Source organism: Danio rerio, chromosome 14 (genome assembly GCF_052040795.2).
Source record: "Danio rerio strain M-AB ecotype USA chromosome 14, GRCz13ab, whole genome shotgun sequence".
NCBI lineage: Eukaryota > Metazoa > Chordata > Actinopteri > Cypriniformes > Danionidae > Danio > Danio rerio.
The window spans coordinates 7,274,888-7,296,157 of record NC_141034.1 but is presented as its reverse complement, the minus strand read 5'-3'; the positions used below and the strand labels follow the sequence as shown (position 1 = coordinate 7,296,157).

Below are 21,270 nucleotides of genomic sequence, written 5' to 3'. Positions count from 1 at the left end.
ACAGACACAACAGAACATAAATATGATGTCCAGACCAGAGGGATTAAAGACAGCTCAAATAAATCCATGGGTTTTGTCCAGTGCTATTTCTAGACGGCAAGTTCAACAATGTTAGGGCATCTGGTCATTTTGTATTCGAGTCTGGGTTGTTTTTCATGACGTGGCATGAGTTTGCATAACTGTGATTGCCGCTATAAAATAAAAAATCCTTTGGGAGCCATTGAACGGTCATAAACTAAAACATAAGATGGCCGAATAGCCAGTTTAACAGTGGCTAAACTGAACACAAAGGTGCTCTGTTGACTTTGATATTTTTCCCATTGCTCTTTTTGATGACCGGACTCTGTGTGTGTGTGTGTGCTCCTCTGTTCCTCCTGTTCCTCTCGCAGGGCCATGGCACTCATGCAGGTCTGCAAAGTAATCAGATTCTCATTAAGGTTTGTTTCTTCTCTGCTGCCCTAGCCTCCATCGAGCCGCCTTCGCTCAACGTCGCCTGAGATCTCGCTCCGTTTCCGTACTATCCCTCGATTTTCCACTGTCTTTTCTTCCTCCATGTATTTTCTGGGTCTTTTTCTGCACAGATGGTCTTTCCTCGCTACGATCATGGCTACATCTCGGCCGATCAGCCCAGTTTCCAGAGGCGTATGCTGAAGGTAGCATGTGTGCAAGGCATGTGCAGATTCTCCCCTTACTACACTGTAAATCTGTATCCGTAATTAAGAGTTTACGTATTTCTTGTGAAATTTTCCATTTATTTATGGTTGTGAATTGCATTATGGGAGCTTGATCTCTGCTCTGTTGACTTTTAATGTTGAAAATTCAATTCTACAGTTTAAAAAAGTGACTTTTATCGATGTTTTAGTTGTTTATAATGTGTAAGAAATAATATATAGAGAGATAAAGGAATGAATTCAAACAATATATCACTTTAAACTATTAAAAATGTTAATAAAAGTCACTTTTTTCAAACTTTTCAAAGTTAAAAGCTCTTGAAGAAAAGATCAAGCTCCCATAATGCATAAATAAATGGGGAAAATGTTATAAAAACATGAATCACATCATATGGAAAGCTGCAAATTTACGGATATTTTTTACGGTGTAGAGCTTCATCTTCCTCACTTCTGACTCATGTTGCGTGATCGCTTGTGTTATTGTTTGTGCCTCTCAATATTTACAATGCCATAATCCCATCCGTGTGTGAAATATCTGAGCGCTGCATGCAAGTCTGCTGCTTCGGTGAATGTGGCTGATCATGTTTTCCAGCACAGTCAGAAAAGTAGAAGTTATGGGAACACTTTACTTGAAGGGGTGCTTATAAAACTGTCATTAAACCTTTATAATCATGACATGACATGTTATAAATATGAATGATTTTATGTACGACAACTGTCATTAAGGTCCGCATGAACCAGAACATTTGTTTTTTTTTTTTCAAATTGAAACACAGTTCCTAGTAAAGCTGAATATTAAAATAGAAAAAGTGTATATATAAGGCAATGAAACTTTTGTTTTAATTCCACAAACTCAAGAATTTGTCCACTAAACTTGAACTTACCAGGGTAAAATCCCTACCTTGCTTTGCAACATTCCTCTGAAAATAGACTGGTGGCCAAAATTATGTCCAGTCCAGTTCTGCTACACATTTTGTATTATTGTTGCATTTCATTTAAAAAAAAAATCTTTTTAAAAGAAAACATGCATAATGAGGAATGTGATAGGGAATTGCTGCTTATCAAAACACATTAAATATTAATAACTGGCTATAATGTAGTCAAAGCATATTTCAGTCAAATAAATCGTATGGTCCGTGATATGCTATTAGCCTGTTTTGATTTTAAGCAAGTTCATTAAAAATCCATATTACTCAACCTCAAGTTCCATACCTTTACGTGTTTCTTTTTTATGTTGAACCTAAAGAAAAGTGGTACCCATTACCTTCCATAGCAGGAAAAATGAATACTATGAAAGTCAATGGTTAAAGTTTTCAAGCTTTCTCCAAAATATCTTCTTTAGTGTTCAGCAGAGTAGAAAGAAACTCAAACAGGTTTGTGACAAGTAAATGATTACAATATTTTCATTTTTGGGATTCAGATTTCTGCAGACTTTTAGCCCTTTATTGAGTCTTATTTACTGGTGTCAATTTATTCTAATTCAATTTTCAAAATAATTTTTGTAATACTATTGACTAATATGAAAATGTTTATTTGATTCATTTACAATACAGTTTCTAAAGTAATATTTTCTATAAGTAATGTTTTCCAGCCTGATCTCATGAGAAACCGTAACTTTTTTTTTGTTTACGTTTCGTCAATTTAATAGCTAATTCAGTCAGAAAATGTTCATTTAGTGAATATTTAGTGGCACTTAATTTTAATGCAATTTAGTGGCAAATTTAGTTGTATGAAAATGTACAATTTTAAAAAGAGGCGTGGCACCCAACCACACCCCTAACCCCTAATATCATTAGGGGATGAGCAAATCGTACTAAATCATGCAAATTAGCCACTAAATCAAAAAGTTACAAATCGGCATGAGATTGCTTTGGTCTTTCAGTAGATATATTATATGAGAGACTTGCTTTGTTTACCAAATAAGTGGATCTAATTGAATTTGCATTGTAAACATTAAATAAAAGTTAGATGTATTTTTTATTATTATTACACACATTTTGTTTTGTTTTTTAAGTTAGGATACTACCAAAATCATTATGCATAAATTCGCAGATTTTTTACAAAAAAAAAAACGATAAGAAATTTTACAAAAAACGTCTGCAGATTTTGTTTGGTCCCACTCATAGGTTACCATCGCTAAACACCCCAGGTTTAGAAACGTTTTACACTTATTTATTCAAAATCTCTGCCTTATTTCTTCTCTTCATTCCATCGAGGGCAGACATCCATTCCAATCCAAGTAAAAACATAAAAGCCGAAGACCTTCGTCATTGTACACACTGGAGTGTAATTCTAACCGAAACCAGAACTGATGCTGTTTTTCATGTCTAAAACTGTAAAGCTGCTTGCTTTAAACTAATCTACCGTATAATGTGCTGTATAAATAAACGTGACATGACGTGAGTGCCAAATTCCCAAACATCAGGATTGCTATTATAAGCTGCTTTTTTAACTGCTGTAAGTTCCCACATGACAAAATACTACAGTAATGTATAATAAATACTGTGTTTTTAAACTACACAGTGTACATTATAGTCTTTGTTAATTAATGCTACAGCTTACTTCTATGAACTGATAAAATATCATAAATACTGCAGTATACTTTAGTTTTTACTACAGTAAACCATGGTGTATTGTAGTGTAAATTATATAATTAACTAAATACAGTGTTGGGTAATTTGTTTAAGTTAGTTGTTGGATTACCTGTAAAATCAGATTAATTCAAGCGCTTTAATATGATTAAAAAGCACTAAAGTATTTATTATAAATTACTATGGTATTTTTTCATATGGGTGAACTTTGATGTTTTGGATTGGTTCTCCTTTAATCTCCTTTCAACTTTCACTAAAAAGTAATTGTGAAGATATTTGAGCCTTGAACTAGTGCCAAACATATTTAGTGTGAAATATTTAGTATATTTCATATTAATATTTCATATTTAGTGTGCAAAAGAAGGTAATGATTCACACTCAATTGCTTCATGCTGTTTTTATTCTTACTTTTTCTTACATTTTACGGGTGATAACAATATTAATATATTTAGTGTGCAGAAATTTGACAATTTTAAGCACATCATTAAATCTCTTTATTTACTTATGTAAATGTGTGTAAATATGTTTTTCATATTAATTTCAGTGACATTATTAACTAATATGCAAGTTTTTATGTAATTTATTTATAAAGCAGTGTGTTAAAGTATTAGTTTCTGTCATTTAGTAGATATATTATGTGAGAGACTTGCTTTGTTCACCATCAAGTGAATTAAATTAGATTTGCATAGTAAACCCTAATTAAAAGTATAAAGTTTATTATTTTTATTTCATGTTTTAAGCTTTTAGCTGCTATACTGCCAAAATCATCCCGCATATATCTGCTGATTTATTAATTAATTAATTAATTAATTTATTTATTTATTTATTTTTCACAAAATTCTGCTCCGAAATAGCATGAAATGTCGGTAGATTCTGTCTGGCCCTAGTTACAATGTTATGGCTTGATGCTTGGCAACCAGCAGCCAATCACATCCCTCATATTTACATGCTTTCTCACACACACACACAAAAAATGGTGACTTTATGTAAATTTGATCATTTTTATTATGTTAAGATTTTATCATTTCAATTGTAAAAAAAAGCCTTAGATATTGCGGATAAACCTCAGAAATATCGAATAAAATATCAAATCAAACATGGAATTATGTCGTTTTTTTCTTATAAAATGTACTCCAATAAACTTTTCTCCATTCCTGAAGTGTAAAAACATAAATAAAGTACTTATTTATGAACTACTATTATATAAATCAAATTACTTATATAAATAAACAACAAATAAAATTCACTTTTTCTTCTAGTTCTTGTTTTTGTCTTTTTCTGTTGAAGACTTTATTCTGTATCACATGTCTGTATGTTTTCATCAGGGTGATCAAGGACAAGCTGGCCCACCTGGACCTCCAGGCCCTCCTGGAGCACCCGGTGCACGAGGACCCCCAGGAAACACGGGGAAGGATGGTCCCCGTGGCCCACAAGGAGAGCAAGTAAGGACCTCCGAGTATTTTTACATGCCTGATTTGCGTTCTAATATGCGCAACCCAGGCTCAATACGAATATGTACCCAGGTCTAAATTTCTGGGGACAGCAAAATTCGTAACTGGAGGTACGTCTGCTCACAGGTTTTGTTTTTGCGAATCCACCAGAGGCCACCGTGTATGCTTTTTGATGATCTCAAATTTCTCTTGCTAGTCCTCTTCTCGTGTAAATCCACCAAGGGCACAATATACACTTCAGCCGACCAGGCAAGCTTGCTACTGGCTGACTGACTAACCCTAATCCCTAAACCCAACCAATAGTGTTTTCAAAAGCAATCTAGTAAAATAAAATTGTAACAGCCGTGTGATTTCACCATGTTTTCAGGCTTTTTTTCTATTATTCATTTATTATTTGCATTTGTTTTACCTGGTTTCTGGAACCATTTTTGCCTAATTCTAACCCCACCGTCGCGGTTAGCTTAGCTCCTCGTTCCATGTTCTCCACTTTCCTTACTAATATGCAATTCCCTCTCTGACTCCTCCACTAACTACAATAATAATAATAATAATAATTGTACTAATGTTTTGCTTCTTACACTGTCTTTACACACCTGAAACTTGCCTACAGCACTTATTCATTGTTGATCTTATAGTTGTGTAAATTGCTTCCTTGTCCTCATTTGTAAGTCGCTTTGGATAAAACGTCTGCTAAGTGACTAAATGTAAATGTAAGTTCACTGGGCAAACTAACGACACTGGAAAAGCTGTCAGTAGGGAGGTAAGCGGTCAGCTGGTAGTGCTAAAAGAAACAGAAGTCATCTATGGCATCATACCGCCCCGTAGTGTTCGTTTTAAAGACGAAATGCAGCCATAGGTAGCTCTGGCTACAAAATTCGCGCTCTCCAATAATGTAAACTGGGGTACATATCCACAATGAGCCTGTGTTGAATATGCGAGCAGAATCATTGTTAAAGGTTACTGCATTTTACATTGAATCCAATGACATTTTTTGTGAATTGTGTTAAATCCTATGTGGGATGTTATATCCTAAGTTTGATCTGTACCCCCCAAAAAAGTAATATGAGGGTTAAATTCCCCTCTTCAGCAAAATGTAAACCACAAAAATCATAAACATAAAAACTAATAAGTCTTTACTGGAAAATGCACTTGATTTCAGTCCATTCAAAGCAAACTGGGAATTACAGATCTTATAAAACCATAAATCCTCTTCAATCTGAGGCATAAAATATAATAATGTTTACTAGAGTTTTAGTCTTTACTGTTCCTTGGTGATGGAATGATCTACCAAACCTGAAATCAGGGTTTCTGTAGGTCAAATTAATTTTTTTGTATAAAATTTCAGACTTATACATTACTTAACCTAAGGATTTTTACTTGTCTCATTAAAAAAATCGAATTACTTGAAAAACTGTGTGGAGTTTGCATGTTTTCCCCGTGTTGGCGTGGGTTTCCTCTGGGTAATCCGGTTTCCCCCACAGTCCAAAGACATGCGTGAATTGCACAAACTAAATTGTCCATGGTGTATGAGTGTGTGTGTAAATGAGAAAGTGTATGGGTGTTTCCCCAATACTAGGTTGCGACTGAAAGGGCATCCGCTGCATAAAACATATGTTGGAATAGTTGGTGGTTCTCTCCGCTGTGGTGACCTCTGAACTAGAGACTAATTTCTGTTTGACGGAAAAAAAAAATTTCAACACAATTCTAAGCATACTAGTTTTAATAACTTATGTCTAAAAACTGATTTATTTTTTCTTGACATACATAATATTGTACTGTGTGGAGTTTGCATGTTTTCCCCGTGTTGGCGTGGGTTTCCTCTGGGTGCTCCGGTTTCCCCACAGTCCAAAGACATGCGTTAGGTGAATTGCACAAACTAAATTGTCCATGGTGTATGAGTGTGTGTGTAAATGAGAAAGTGTATGGGTGTTTCCCCAATACTAGGTTGCGACTGAAAGGGTATCCGCTGCATAAAACATATGTTGGAATAGTTGGTGGTTCTCTCCGCTGTGGTGACCTCTGAACTAGAGACTAAGCTGTAAGAAAATGAATGAATGATTGAAAAATTATGTTGGAAATAAGTAAATCAAATCCAATAAATTGAAGTGGACTGAACAAGAAAAACTGCTACTTAAGTTCATTTCATCAAGTAATTTGAACAAGCTGCAAAGTTCTTTGTTTGTATTTGAGTGCGCACCAAGGGGGGCACCTTTTACCCAAAATGGGCCTTAAATGTACAATTGGATTTATTACGTGAAGCTGTTTTTGTAGTACAGCAGCCTGTGGTGTATAAGAGTTGTACTTTAAAGGTTAAAGGCATTAGCATTGCTCTGCTCTGGCCTCAGTCATCTGACGGTTGTGTTTTGCTCAGCCAGGGGTGATGGAGAGAGAGAGGTTAAAGGGGAACGGGGCAAATCCAGTCCATCATATCCCCCGGCAGGGCGTTTGAAAAGCAAAGCAAATGCCAGTGTGCTGCGACCCACCTAAAGCTAAACCAAATATAGTTTTTAAAGCTCAAGACTCATCTGGTTCGGTTAAGACACGGACACTGTTTGTTCATTACCAGATCTACTGTTCCTGAATGTCCCAAAAAGAGATTTAAAAAAGCCCCCCCTGTATATTTTTTCCTCAATTTCTGTTTGACGGAAAAAAAAATTTTCAACACATTTCTAAGCATACTAGTTTTAATAACTTATGTCTAAAAACTGATTTATTTTTTTTTGACATACATAATATTTTACGAGATATTTTTTAAGATATTAGTATTCAGCTTAAAGTGTCATTTAAAGGCTTAACTAGATTAATTGGACAAGTTATGGTATTTAGGCAAATCGAAAAAAATATAGTTTAACGAAGGCCAGCTAGTAAGTGCTGTGCAGGTAAACCTCATTAACGCTAGGGGCCATGGTTCTAGCCACAGATGCTAGAAGCCATCGTCTTTAGCCTCCTTGTTAGAGCGATTCCCATGTGGATGGTTGCCGGTTCGATACCAGCTTAAAGCGGAATAAAACAAATAAGACTTTCTTCTAAAGAAAAATTATTGTAGAAAATACTGTGAAAAATTCCTTGCTCTGTTAAACATCAGTTGGGAAATATATATATATATATATATATATATATATATATATATATATATATATATATATATATATATATATATGAAAGAAAAGAAAGAAGAAAAGAAAAGAAAGAAAGCGCACTAATAATTCTGACTTTAACTGTTTGTTTCCATCATTAGGTGCTTAAAATGAAGTTAATATTTTTTTAATTTATCATTAAAACAGATTTTCTTGGACTAAGTGTGGACTAGGGCTGCGGATTTAATCAAAATTCAATCGCAATCGCGATTTGAAACGTTGCAGTTAGCTAATCGCTAATTGGCTGTGATATGTTATATTTAATTTCCCCCGCCCAGAGCAAATGCGTGACTGCTGTCTTTGTGTGATAATCTTATGGCCTGTTTCCACTGAGTGGTATGGTATGGTTCGGTTTGGTACGCTTTTATGGTTGTTTCCTATGTCAAAAGGTACCTAAAAGCGAATCATACCGTGCCACTTTTTGGGTACCCTTTGCAAAGGGTACCTAACCCGACAAAAGGGTATCAAAAGGCGGAGCTAGACACGGTGCTAAATGCTATTGGTTTACAGAGATCCGTCACTCGCTCGTAAACAAGCCAGTATGAAAACAAAGCAACTGCCATGTTTTAAATTCACAGTCGAGATATTACACCATAATAATATATACATATAACAAGCCATGGTTGAGTTGAGCTCAAACAAACCATGTCGCCGTCTTGATGAACAGCTACAAAGCCAAGAAGAAGAGCAGAATCTACTCTGTGCCCTGTAGTTTTTTATGAAAAAAACGTTCTCGATTGGGCTCGCGTGCAAGTCTATATTTGAAATAACGAACTTCTTCAGCTGATAATAATAACGTGCGCTTGATTATTGAAGTGCTTCTGACATCCGATTCTGTCAGAAACAAACGCGAGAGTGAAGCGCGAAAAAACAAAGAAGCCGGAAAAAACTAAGGAGCCAATGATTTTTTCAACAAACATGAACAAACTGCCATGTTTAACTATTACCATCACCTTCTGGACTATTATAAAGTGGGAATGATGGAATTACTTTCTAACATGTGCTGTTGAAGAGTATGATACAGATGAGAGGTTTGCACTGACAGGGCTATATGTTGCATTTAGTTTTTCTGTAACTGGTAACATATTGAAGACTGTAAGGGGTTTTATGTGTTCATATATGTTGCATTTTTTATTTATTTTATATAACTGCAGACACTACAGTAGGCTATTTTGCATCAATGATCTGCAGTTATAATTAAATCATGTTCATAGAAAAGTAAGTCATGAACATTTATACACAAGTATATATGTGTATAAAGCATCTGTTTTGTGAGAAGTGCTTCTCATATGATATGTGAATGACCCATTCAGCTTTACTGTGGACATTTTCTAGAGCGAGAATGACATCGACTGAAAGTATCTGTCGTACACCACACCCACCAAAAGGGTACCATTGTTACCCTTTTAGCAGTAAAAATGCAAGCCTGATAAAGGTGACCCATACCGAGCCGTACCAGACCGTACCACTCAGTTGAAATGGGCCATTACTAGCCAATTTAGAGAGCACACTTTTGTTCTATTCAACCGAACTATATAGAATGCCCACGATAAAAACAACAACAAAAACAAACAAACAAGAAAGCGCTTACGAGTGGGATGATAGCATTCGCCACTTCTGAAGCATAATAGATGAATTAATGTTAAAGAAATACAGGACATCGGGAATATGAGAATATTTTAGTTTCAAAGTCACAGACACTGACCAAAAACAGGTAATTTGTAAGAATAGTTGCCACCACACAATAACCAGCACCTAAAAAAGCACCACAGGCAGCTATAAGGGGGTCTTGCTAAAAAGTCAATTGAAAATATTGCCAGTGAAACTCAATCTAGTAGCAAGCAACAGCAAAGTACAATTTCAGAGTTGTTTCAGCCATGTTAGTTTTCTAAATTTTCAGAATTATTATTTTTTTGTTTTGTTTGTACAATAGGGTATATGCCGAGCTAGTGTTCTTCCCATACGGATAAACTTCCGGTGACCTGTTATTTTGAACTTTTTTCCATTTTATATGGTTCCTTTTACAGCTTCGATGTTGTAATGTCATTAAAATACATTCAGTTAAATAAACTTTGGCATTCATTTAGTTGCTCAAGCGTAAAACGAGACAAAAAGCCGCTTAGTCGCACGCGCCCGTCAGAATTGGCAGGCTAGCGCAGAAGCTCCATTAAATATACTGGGGTAAAATAAATGCTCATATTATAAAGACATGGCGGATGAAAATGTAATTTAATGCAGTGCTTCTTGTACAACCCGAGACCCATTTTATATCGGATATCACTCAGCCAGTGGAGATCGCTGATTTTTAAAGAAAACAGACCTTAAATGCGCCAGTTTTTGCATTGAATACAGTTTGCCGGAAGCGCTTAACCTAGGTTGCTGGCAAATTAAAAGTCCTATTAGCATGCTTTGGCATATACCCTATAAGCTACACTAGCTCCCTAATTTGAGTTCAACATGTTTACAGAAACGTCAGGTCATTTTATTTGTGTTTACTCTTTGCTCTAGAGAAAAATTTGTTTCATTTCTAAATAATTAAAAACTAATTTGAATAAATGTTAAACTTAGTTAATATCTTTTCAGTTCCTTTTTTAACACACTCACTGCATTTTAGCGGTAAGAAGCTACGCTACAGATTATTGAGTTGAAGCTCGACTACAAAATTAAATCACAAATCGAATCGAAATCGCAATATCTATCCAAAAAAATGCAATTAGATATTTTCCCCAAATCGCACAGCCCTTGCGTACACTGGAAGTAGATTAATTTTTAATATATATCTGAGGTTGGCATGATCCTTGAGAAGATCCATCTCCGATTATGCAAGAAGTCAAACTGAGCAGTCCATTTTATTTACTTTTTTTTTCACAATACTAGGAATAATTCATGCACAGTGGCAGGTTATGAGAAAACCAGCACATCCCGCCTTCTGTTTTTGCTTGATAAGGCAATATGTCCTGCCGTTCTCCTAAACTGTTACTTTCACAAGCCAAGGTTTTGACTATCGGCACTAAATCTGCAGCATATTATAGCTTATTCTGGCCAAGTGTCCTTCATTCAGATATGAAGAGGCCATCTGACAGACATTTTAAATTACTAGACTTGCTTTACTTAATTTTATATGACATTTATGGGTTTGGCAAAGATGAGGGAGATTTCCTTTAGTCTGATTTAACACACAAAAAAAGTTAATATACAGTGGGGATCAAAATTAGAGAACAATGTATGAACTACTTTTTCCAGAAATAATACAAATCTCATTGTTTACATTTAACAGGAATTTTAGGTGTGGTCTGCCTATAGACTGTAGAAAATGCTGGGCACACAACTGATTTGTGTTTGGTCAACATGAAATAATTAACTTTGCTTATTGCTTTTTACAAATTTAAAGGGATTGAACAGAAAACAATTGGGTTGTCCCCCTTCAAAAAACTCAAGAATGGTGTTGTTTCATCTTATTTTAAATAAGTAGTTTGAACAAACGTCAAACGTCATTTGTTTTGAGTGTACAGGTTGAATCCTGGCATTTGTGCCAAGATGATTATACATAGTATGGTTGGGCGATGTCGACTAATTTGGCATTATACGATGGCATCGTCATCGTAAGCGGCAGTTAATTATTTAGGAATTAATATTAATTCATAACAAATTAATTGTTTGTAGCCTACCATATCAGATACCAAACCCACATGTTTTTTTGTTTTACACATAAGTAATCAAATCATAAATAAATAAAGATAAGCTGAACACAAATTACCACCTGTCAATCACTTTTTTTCTGCGGGAAAGATTTTCTTTGTGTCTGATCAGTGTTGTTACAGATTTCTATGTCTGATCTGTGTTGTTATAACCAACCAACAGTATCTGGGGTTTTCGTTAAAATTACTAAGTTCAATCGTGAAAGCGTATGATTAAAGCAGTGTACTGACACTGTGACACGTTACCTGATGGATTCAAAAGACAGAAGAGTCATTGGATAGAGACAAGATTAATTAAATATTTAACTAATACAAGTTTAACTAAAGTGAGATGCAATTCAGCGGCTCATCCTAGATAAACTGTCCGACGTGCACTGCTCTCTGGAGTTTTATGCTCAAAGCACCCCATACTGACTGCCTGGAGCTCAGACGTGCGCATATACGCGTATGCCAGAATGTGTGTATGTGTGTGTGGTCACGTGATGTGCGTTTTCAGCGGTATGATGTTTGTTGCTGCTGCGACAGGGTAGGGTGATGGATCGCAATGTCAGCTTAGCATGATCTCTACCCGCCATTGGCGATGGACCCAACCCTAATACACAGGCTGACTTTTAAGCAGTGTCGTCGCACAATGGTTCTGAGCGATGTTGCTTGGCTAGTTTTCTGCTGAAAATTAGCAAAACATTTTTTACATCAAAAGATATGCAAGTTATCTTTTATCATATGACGTGAGGTCTAGTTACCAGCAAGAAACTAAAACAGAAAGTAGTAATGGACACTTTTACTTAAGTGCATGTTTGAGGCCGTACTTCTTTACTTTTACTTGAGTAGAAAAGCGTAGGGAGTAATTCAAGTCATTTTAAACATGAGTGTCTGTACTTTGAGTAAAGGATGTGTGTACTTTCGCCATCTCTGCTAGTCTCTCACAGGACATTACTTACTGGTCTCTCACTAGTCTCTCAGTATCCCAAAAGGTTGTCGTTAATGGATTTTTAATAAGGTTAAAATCAGGACTCTAGACTGACCATTTCATTACTCTTCAACTTCAAGAAACTGCTTTAACCTTTAGCCTGTTGATTCTTTCTTCTGATAAAGATTCGGCCACTGCAGCCTAAATTCATTCAAAACAAGAGACTATGTCGAGATGATTATCATCCTAATAATTCCAGAAGCATTGCTAAACCAATATCCCATAGAAATTCTTTCCAACTTGTTCTCCAAAACATTTTTTACATCAAAAGATATGCAAGTTATCTTTTATCATATGACGTGAGGTCTAGTTCTTTCATGCATTTGTCTTTCTATCCTTTTGGGAAACTTGATTGAGTTACTGTCATTGTAACGATGCAATATTCTAGACATGCCAGTTTCTCTTGCTGTGGCTGAAAAGGATCTTCTCTTTGTCTTCACCTGTCTGAGGGTTTCAGTCACTTTAGAATAGCTATTATTATAGCCCATCTTGCAAGGACAGTAAAAACTGAAAAGTAAAGCTGACAGTCACTAAGGTTTGTAAAATAATTAGGAAAATCACCACCAGTGCCAGATTAACACCAATAACGCAAGGATACTTTAATTTTCTCCATCAATTTTGTTTATCAAATATGTAATTTATTAAAATATTATTTTAATTTTTATTTGATTGCTTATTCTGTCCATATCATACACTTTAAACATTTCTGTTAAATGTTAAACTGGTGCTGCATTTCGTGATTCACGTGTTTTGTTGGTTTATTTGCCTTTTGGGAGCTTGAAAAAGCTTGACGGCTTAAAAAAAATTGAACACAGTTTAACAAAATGCCTTTTATTGACATTTTAGTAGTTTGAAACAATATTATATAAGAAATAATAAATTGAGAATTAAGTGTGTAAAACCTACACAACTGTCAGTTTATTACCAGTGTTTGCATTAGCACTGTAATTTACAACACCAGAAAATATCACATTGAACAATTAAAAATGTCAATAAAAGTCCCTTTTTTGAAGTTTTTAATGTTATAAGTTGTTAATTTCGGTCATATAATGCAACTGAAAAGCATAAATAAATTAATTATAAAATACAAAAAAATAAAATATAAATAAAAACCCGGCTAATTTACGGATATGTTTTTGCGGTAATGAGTCAAAAAAAAGCTTAAGGACACGCACAACTCCTTTTTCCCCACGAAAGTCCTGTGAATAAAACAATGAGGCATGTTCTGTTACTCTGTCGTCAAGCTTTTGGGTAAAGAAACGTTTCACGAAACCTGAATTCGATGAAAATCTGCAGCATGTTAATCACAGATGTTACCCTGACAGCGACTCACCAGCTAGTTGCTATCTCCCATTGTTATGTTTTGCGCTTTTGAAACCGCCTTGTTAAGAAGCACAGCTTGAAGGGAGGATGAGGAAGGCTTCTGATTTTCCCAACTGCTTCCTCTGGTTTTGCTCATTTTTTGACAGGGAACAGAAAATTATGTCTCTCTGTATTGTGGCTGGATACCAGCTTTGAAGTCTGCTTGGCATAAAATACGACATTTGACATGATTGTGTGTGTGTGTGTGTGTGTGTGTGTGTGTGTGTGTGTGTGTGTGTGTGTGTGTGTGTGTGTGTGTGTGTGTGTGCGTGCCATACTTTCGATCATTCTGAAGATAATTTAGGTACAAGAATATCGATTACAAAATGAACGCCATTGTTTGACATCATGATGAGTTTACTGTATCAAACACTTACCCAGGATGCACTCTTAAAGATGCTTGTTATTTATGGTCTGTCTCTTTCTGTATATGACAAACATGCTGATTTCTGTTATAAAAGAATGTGGAACATAACAATTTTATTGATGTGAGCAGGTGTTTGCTGAACATCACATGGACAATATTTAAGCAAAATAGCCAAAGCTGTACATCACTGCCCCCTAGTGGAACGATTACAAACACACCGGTTTTTACACAAATAGTTGAGACAAAATGAAAATTATGTCATCATTTGCTTTCCTTCAACTTTTTTTCAAACCTATTTGAGTTTCTTTCTACTGGAGAAGATATTTTGAAGAATGTTGAAAACCAGCATTGACATGCATAACCTGGTATTTTTGTTCCTACTATGAATGTCAATGGATTGTGGACTCCAACATTCTTCGGAATATCTTCATTTGTGGTCAACAGACAAAAGAAACTCATACAAGGTTAGAACCACTTGAAATTTAAAATGTAATACTTTTAAGAGCAAAAAAATGCAGTTTAAAATGATAGGTAACCTAAAAAGGGTAAAGTCTAGATCGGATAAACAGCCGATCAGAAGTGCGATATGCACATCAATTATAGAGGCATTTTTTATGACACTGTATAACAATATCTAATATTTTACTGTACTGTGGGTTTAGGGTTAACATAGGGGTAGACATTAAAAATACAATTTATTGGGTAATTTAATAGATAGCATAAATAACACTCGGTACAACTACTGTTTTTACATTACTATGATGGTTGGGTTTTGGTTTGAAGTGGGGGTAGGCGTTTATAAAATACAATAAATGTGAAAGTTAATAAATAATATAAATAATTCTCGTTAACTTTTGGCCTCAACCATATCCAATCAAGCAAAAACCCCAAAAAGGTCAATTCTGACACGTTTTACTCTCACTCAAATTGTTCCAGAGCTTAATGCAGGGGTCTCTAATCTTGGTCTTGGAGGGCCGTTGTCTCTGCAGGGTTTATCTCTAACTTTCCTCAACACACCTGCCAGGATTTCAAGTAGTAAGACCTTGATTAGGTTGTTAAGGTGTGTTTGATTATGGTTGGGGATACAATCTGCTGGACACCGGCCCTCCAGGAATTGGTTTGGTGGCCCATGCCTTGAGTTTGTTATGAGTTAACAATAGCATGAGTTGCTATTGTTGAACACAAACGAAAAGAAAATGACTTTTTTATGCTCAACAGAAAAAAATAAACTCAAGGGTGTGCAGCCACCTGAGGATGAGTAACTCATGACAGAAATTTCATGTTTCATTTTAAATTTCATTTTTCAAACTTTCATCAAAACGTATAAGAAACAAATGGGAGGACAGTTTACGTTTATAAAGGGATTTTCAGCTGAACACACACACACACACATATATATATATATATATATATATATATATATATATATATATATATATATATATATATATATATATATAAAGATGAAAATTCTGCCATGATTTACTCAGTGACATTCAAACCCATACAAATTTAGTTTATCTTTGAAATTTCTGGAGAGATTTCTTGCCCCTTACTCCCCTTGGGTACTTCAGAAAGTATTGAAAAGACTCATTCATTCATTTTCTTTTCGGCTTAGTCTAGCGGAATGAATGGCCAACTTATCCAGCATATGTTTTATGCAGCGGATGCCCTTCCAGCTGCAACCTAGAACTGGGAATCACCCATACACCTATACCCAAATCCCCTATACCACCTGTTTTTGGACTTGTGGGGGAAACCAAAGCACAAGGAGGATACCCACACCAACATGGGGAGAACATGCAAACTCCACACAGAAATGCCAACCGACCCCGCCGAGGCATGAACCAGAGACGCCATCTTGCTGTGGGGTGATTGTGCTACCCACTTCGCCACCATGATGCCCAAAATTTAATTTTAACAGATTAAAAATATATAACTCCCACTACATTTTAAAAGGTTATGATTTTTCATTTTTATTAAACGATTAACTATTCAACATTAAAAGTTTATTTTAACATATTAAAAACATATTCCACTAAATTTAATCTTTTTTTTTAATGGTTATGAATTTTTCCTTTTAATTAAATCAGTACAAACTCAATATTAACATTTATTTTAACATAATTATACCACAATTTTTTATATTTTTAATGTTTATGTTTTTTCCTTTTTATTAAACAATTAAATAATCAATATTAAAATTTTATTTTAACATATTTTAAAATATATAAAATTCCACAAAATTTGATATTTTTAATGGTTATTATTTTTTTCTCCTTGTTAAATAAATAAATAATCTATATTATAATTTTATTTTAACATATTTAAAGATATTCCACTACTATGAATATTTTTAATGATTATATTAAATTATTTATAACAGTTTTATGATTTTTTTCTTTTTATTAAATTATTAAATAATCCAATATGTTAACATTTTGTTTTAACATATTCAAAAGAAAACAATAAATTCCACCTAATTTTATGTTTTTGTAATGGTCATGATTTTTCCTATTTGTTAACGAATCAAATAATACATTTTTGCATCGTGATTATTTTTTCTGCACTTTAAACGTCGGGACCATTGCTGTCTATGGAGGGTCAGAGAGCTCCTTGATTTCATCTAAAATATCTTAACTTGTTTTCTAAAGATGAGGGTCTCAGGGGATTGAAACAACACAAGTGTGAATAATGAATAAAATATATTTGGTTGACCCAATCCTTTAAACTACTCAATTCCGAAATGTCCAAATCCTGTACATGAGAATGGCAAGCGTCAAGAATTTTGAATACTCTGATTATGCCACAAGGAAAAGTCTGTCGACTCAGAACCTGACATAGCACTAAGCACTTTACCATGCCATAGACATGTTTTATAAATCTGAAAGTTGGCATGGACTTTTACTATTTAAACATGAAAATCAGATGAAATGTCACAACCGAGCCCCTGGAATCAATCAAACACTATTTAAAGAATGGTACATTGTAAAAATTTGCTGTATTAAAGTAGGACTTAAATCCTGTCTGTCTGTCTGTCTAGGGTGCTCCAGGACAAGATGGAGAACAGGTGAGCACAACCAGCTCTGTTTCTAAACTCTACAGGCATGATATTCACAGCTTATATCATATTATTCATCATTCAAGGGATTGTTCACCTAAAAAATACAAATTCTGTCCTCATTTACTCACCCTTGACTTACCTAACAACCTCATAAAGGTTTATAAACAATTGAGGGAGACTAAATAGTGAGCGATTTTTCATTTTTGGGTGAACCGTCCAATAAATTAGTGTTTCTCAACCACGTTCCTGGAGAACCACCAGCCCTGCGCATTTTCCATACCTCCCTAATTAAACACACCCGATTCAGATCCTCAGCTCATTAGCGGAGACTGAAAGAGCTGTAAAGGGTGTTACAGACAAAGGAGACATCCAAAACATGCAATGCTGGTGGTCCTCCAGGTACATGGTTGAGAAACACAGCATTAAATGCTACTTTCTTTTAAAACTGTTTTCTCTCTCTCCGCAGGGACTAAGAGGTTTACCAGGAAATCCGGTAAGATGAAAGCACAGGCAGGATGTTTGGATGTGTTTTTAGGAAAATGATTTCGCAATTTTCTGAAAGACTAAATTCATTCCTCTTGGCACAAATGTGAACAGCATGTTTGAGCGTTTTGCCCTTTGTGCTGGTAAGTGCTTGTCCTTAAAACACACCGCCGTCTGGTTACTCGAAGGTCTTGAATCCGTTTCTGCCATGTTTGACTGGAATAGGTTCTGATATCAGTTTCGTCTTAATGTTTTAGTGCATGTCTGTGTGTGAGAAGCTAAGATGAGAAACATACTATGGGAATATACCGTTCGTCTTTGTATTAGAGCCGCATGAATAGTTCTACGAAACGGTGTCCGCAACCCTTTTTACTTCTGGTAATTTGATTTATTTCTAAATGAAACAGGATATTAGAAAAAACACAGGGACTTGATTATTTTTATCTGTGAATATTGTAAAGTGGCCTTTAGATGTGGCTGGAGGGAAAGTCTTTATGACGTAACTCAAAGTACATTTGTTTTAGTGGTGCGGCAAGCTTTGAGTCTTAAATTTTGATCAAATTTTGATTAAAGTAGGCTGAAATCAGCTGAAAAGTTCATGGAAATGAAATTAAAACCATTACGTTGGTTGTTTATTCATTAAAGAAAGCAAGAGCCATTCAAGTCTTTATATCAATTATACAGTCAAGAAGCGGTATGAATGTATAAGCCTTTCTGATTGGTAAATAAATCTGACTGGATGAAAATGTAATGAAAAGCTATACTTTCTGGTTATTGAACCATGGGGGAGCTGATACAGAGAGAAAAATGAGAGGGGCCTCAGACCAAACCCTGCAACTGAATGTACTAAACCTACATTTGTTTTAGGGGTGCGACAAGCTTTAAGGCCCAAATGCGCATAAAGCAAAATTGGTTGAAAGGCAAAGTTAATGGAATTAAACTTTCTGCAACTAAAAACCAACACGTGTGTTGTTTATTCATTAAAACCTATAAAAATTTACGATATCACCCTTTCTGATTGGACAATAAATCTGGTGTGATGTAAGTGAAATGACAAGCCATGCCCTCAGATTATTGATACAGAGAGAAATGGAGAAGGGCCTAAGAGCGAGCCCTGCAACTGAAAGAACCAAAAGTATATTTTTTGTTATAGGTGAGGCAAGCTTTAAGCCCGAGATGCGCATAAAGCAAAATTGTTTTGATTAAAGTGTGGCTGAAATCAAGACTTTGAAAGGCAAACTTTATGGAAATGAACTTTCTGCCACTTAAAGCCATCACTTCCATCGTTTATTCATTAAAACCTATAAAAATCAAGAGTCTTTTGTCAGGGTTTCAGGAAGGATGAGGGAGCAAGGACTCAAATGCAACATAAGATGGTATTTATTAATAAAAATAAAACAAAAAGGACAACAAAAACCACCCCGAGGGGGAAAAACATAACTATAAAACAAACACTCAAACAAACTTGGATGGGCTGGCAGGACAAACAGGACTGGATAGCGCAGGACATGGAAATAACGACGACGAACTGGCACAGGACTGAAAACATGAGGGGATTATAAAGCAAAAGTAAATTGACACACAGGTGAACATGACAAACTAATAATGAGTTAACAAGGAGGGTGGGACTAGACAATAGACAGGAGAGCACATGACACAGAGACAACACAAGCCATGCGCTCACATAAAACAGGACAAGAACATGCAGCCAATGAGAGAACTCATTAACTGCATGCTCATGACAAGACAAGCACAACACTGAAGCACACGACAAAAGCACGTGACCACAATGTATACACCGAGCCACGTGCTTTGACAAGAGACGCAAGACACGAGTACACGATAGATAAACACCTTATCGTGCGCTCACACATAAGCAACGCGCATGCTTCATCTCAGCGCCAACCAAAACTGAAACCAACTAGACGGAAGCGCCGAGAATAAAGCAGCGCAATGCTGACAGAACAAACACAAACACTAGTACAAGAGTGCGTGCGTCTGACGGACGCAGAGCGCGCGCGGCCACATCAAGCGGCAGCGCGCACACTCCGCGTACACCCACGACGGCGCGCGCGCACACAGAGACAGAAACAGGACCAGACATGGGTAGTGTCCGAGCTCTGCCACCAAAACAAGAATTTACAAGACCAGAGTGGCAGAACCCTGACATGTTTATATCATTAAGTGAATCAAGTAGGGGTTTGATGGTATCAGCCTTTCTGATTGGTAAATAAATCTGGCTTGATAAAATTGAAATGACAAGCTATACTTTCTGATTATTGAACTATGGGGGAGCAGATACAAAGAGGAAAGGGCCTAAGAGCGAGCCCTGCAACTGAAAGTACTAAAAGTACATTCGTTTTAGAGGTGCGACAAGCTTTAAACTCTTAATGCTCTCTTCAAACATTTGTGACTCTGTTATAAAACAATTAAGATATTTAAAAAAAATGGTGGAAACCTGTTATCACTGGCTTCCATAGTATTTGTTTTCCCTACTATGGATGTCAATACTTACTGTTTATTTTTTTTCATTCATTCATTCATTTTCTTTTTGGCTTAGACCCTTTATTAATCCGGGGTCGCCACAACGGAATTAACCGCCAACTTATCCATCACATGTTTTACGCAGCGGATGCCCTTCCAGCCATAACCCATCACTGGGAAACCCATACACACACACTACACATACACTATAGACATTTTAGCCTACCCAATTCACCTGTGGGGGAAACCGGAGCACCTGGAGGAAACACATGCGAAAGCAGGAAGAACATGCAAACTCCACACAGAAACGCCAACTGAGCCGAGGATCGAACCAGCAACCCAGCGAACTTATGGCTCTGAGGTGAACGTGCTACTCTGCGTCACCTAGATCAGATCATTATAAATCATATAAAGCATAGAATACCTCACCGTTGTCTTTCTTTATTTGAAGTTCATTTGAAGTTACATTCCATCTAGCGGATGAGACGTTAAACCGAGGTCCCGACTCTCTGTGGTCGTTAAAAATCCCAGGATTTCCTTCGAAAAAGAGTAGGGGTTTAACCCCGGCATTCTGGCCAAATCTGCCCACTGGCCTCTGTCCATCATGGCCTTCTAACCATCCTCATATTCCAATTGGCTTTATCTCTGTCTCCTCTTCACCAATCAGCTGGTGTGTGGTGTGCGGTCTGGCGCAAAATGGCTGCCATTCAGTTGGATGCTGCACACTGGTGGTGGATGAGGAGAACCACTGGTTAAATGCACTTGAAATATACAAGCTGAGGACATAAATGCAACTGCAAAGAAATCTTAAATCTGATATTGATATAACTTTAAGCAGAGTGACAAATTCTCCTAGTTCCAGTGATCTTTGAAGGATCTCATCGACCCAGCAACATCTGTTTTCCCTTGATGTCTTTGAGAAATGTACAGCAGCTGCAGATCACATCCATTTTCATTACTTTGAAACTGAAGGACACAAGCTTACAATAAGC

At 36.0% G+C, this 21,270-nt stretch overlaps 2 protein-coding genes across 2 annotated transcripts in view; one reads left to right on the top strand and one right to left on the bottom strand.

Annotated features, from left to right (window-relative positions):
• The window catches only part of adam19b (ADAM metallopeptidase domain 19b), a 248,445-nt gene that overhangs the window by 110,504 nt on the left and 116,671 nt on the right, over positions 1-21,270 (bottom strand). The window lies entirely within an intron of this gene.
• col23a1a (collagen type XXIII alpha 1 chain a) overlaps positions 1-21,270 on the top strand; it is a 65,972-nt gene that overhangs the window by 14,188 nt on the left and 30,514 nt on the right. Inside the window, exons 6-9 of the mRNA XM_087280954.1 lie at positions 390-437; positions 4,588-4,704; positions 17,291-17,317; positions 17,778-17,804. Coding sequence (XP_087137080.1) covers positions 390-437; positions 4,588-4,704; positions 17,291-17,317; positions 17,778-17,804 — 219 coding nt within the window. The remainder of the gene's footprint in view (positions 1-389; positions 438-4,587; positions 4,705-17,290; positions 17,318-17,777; positions 17,805-21,270) is intronic.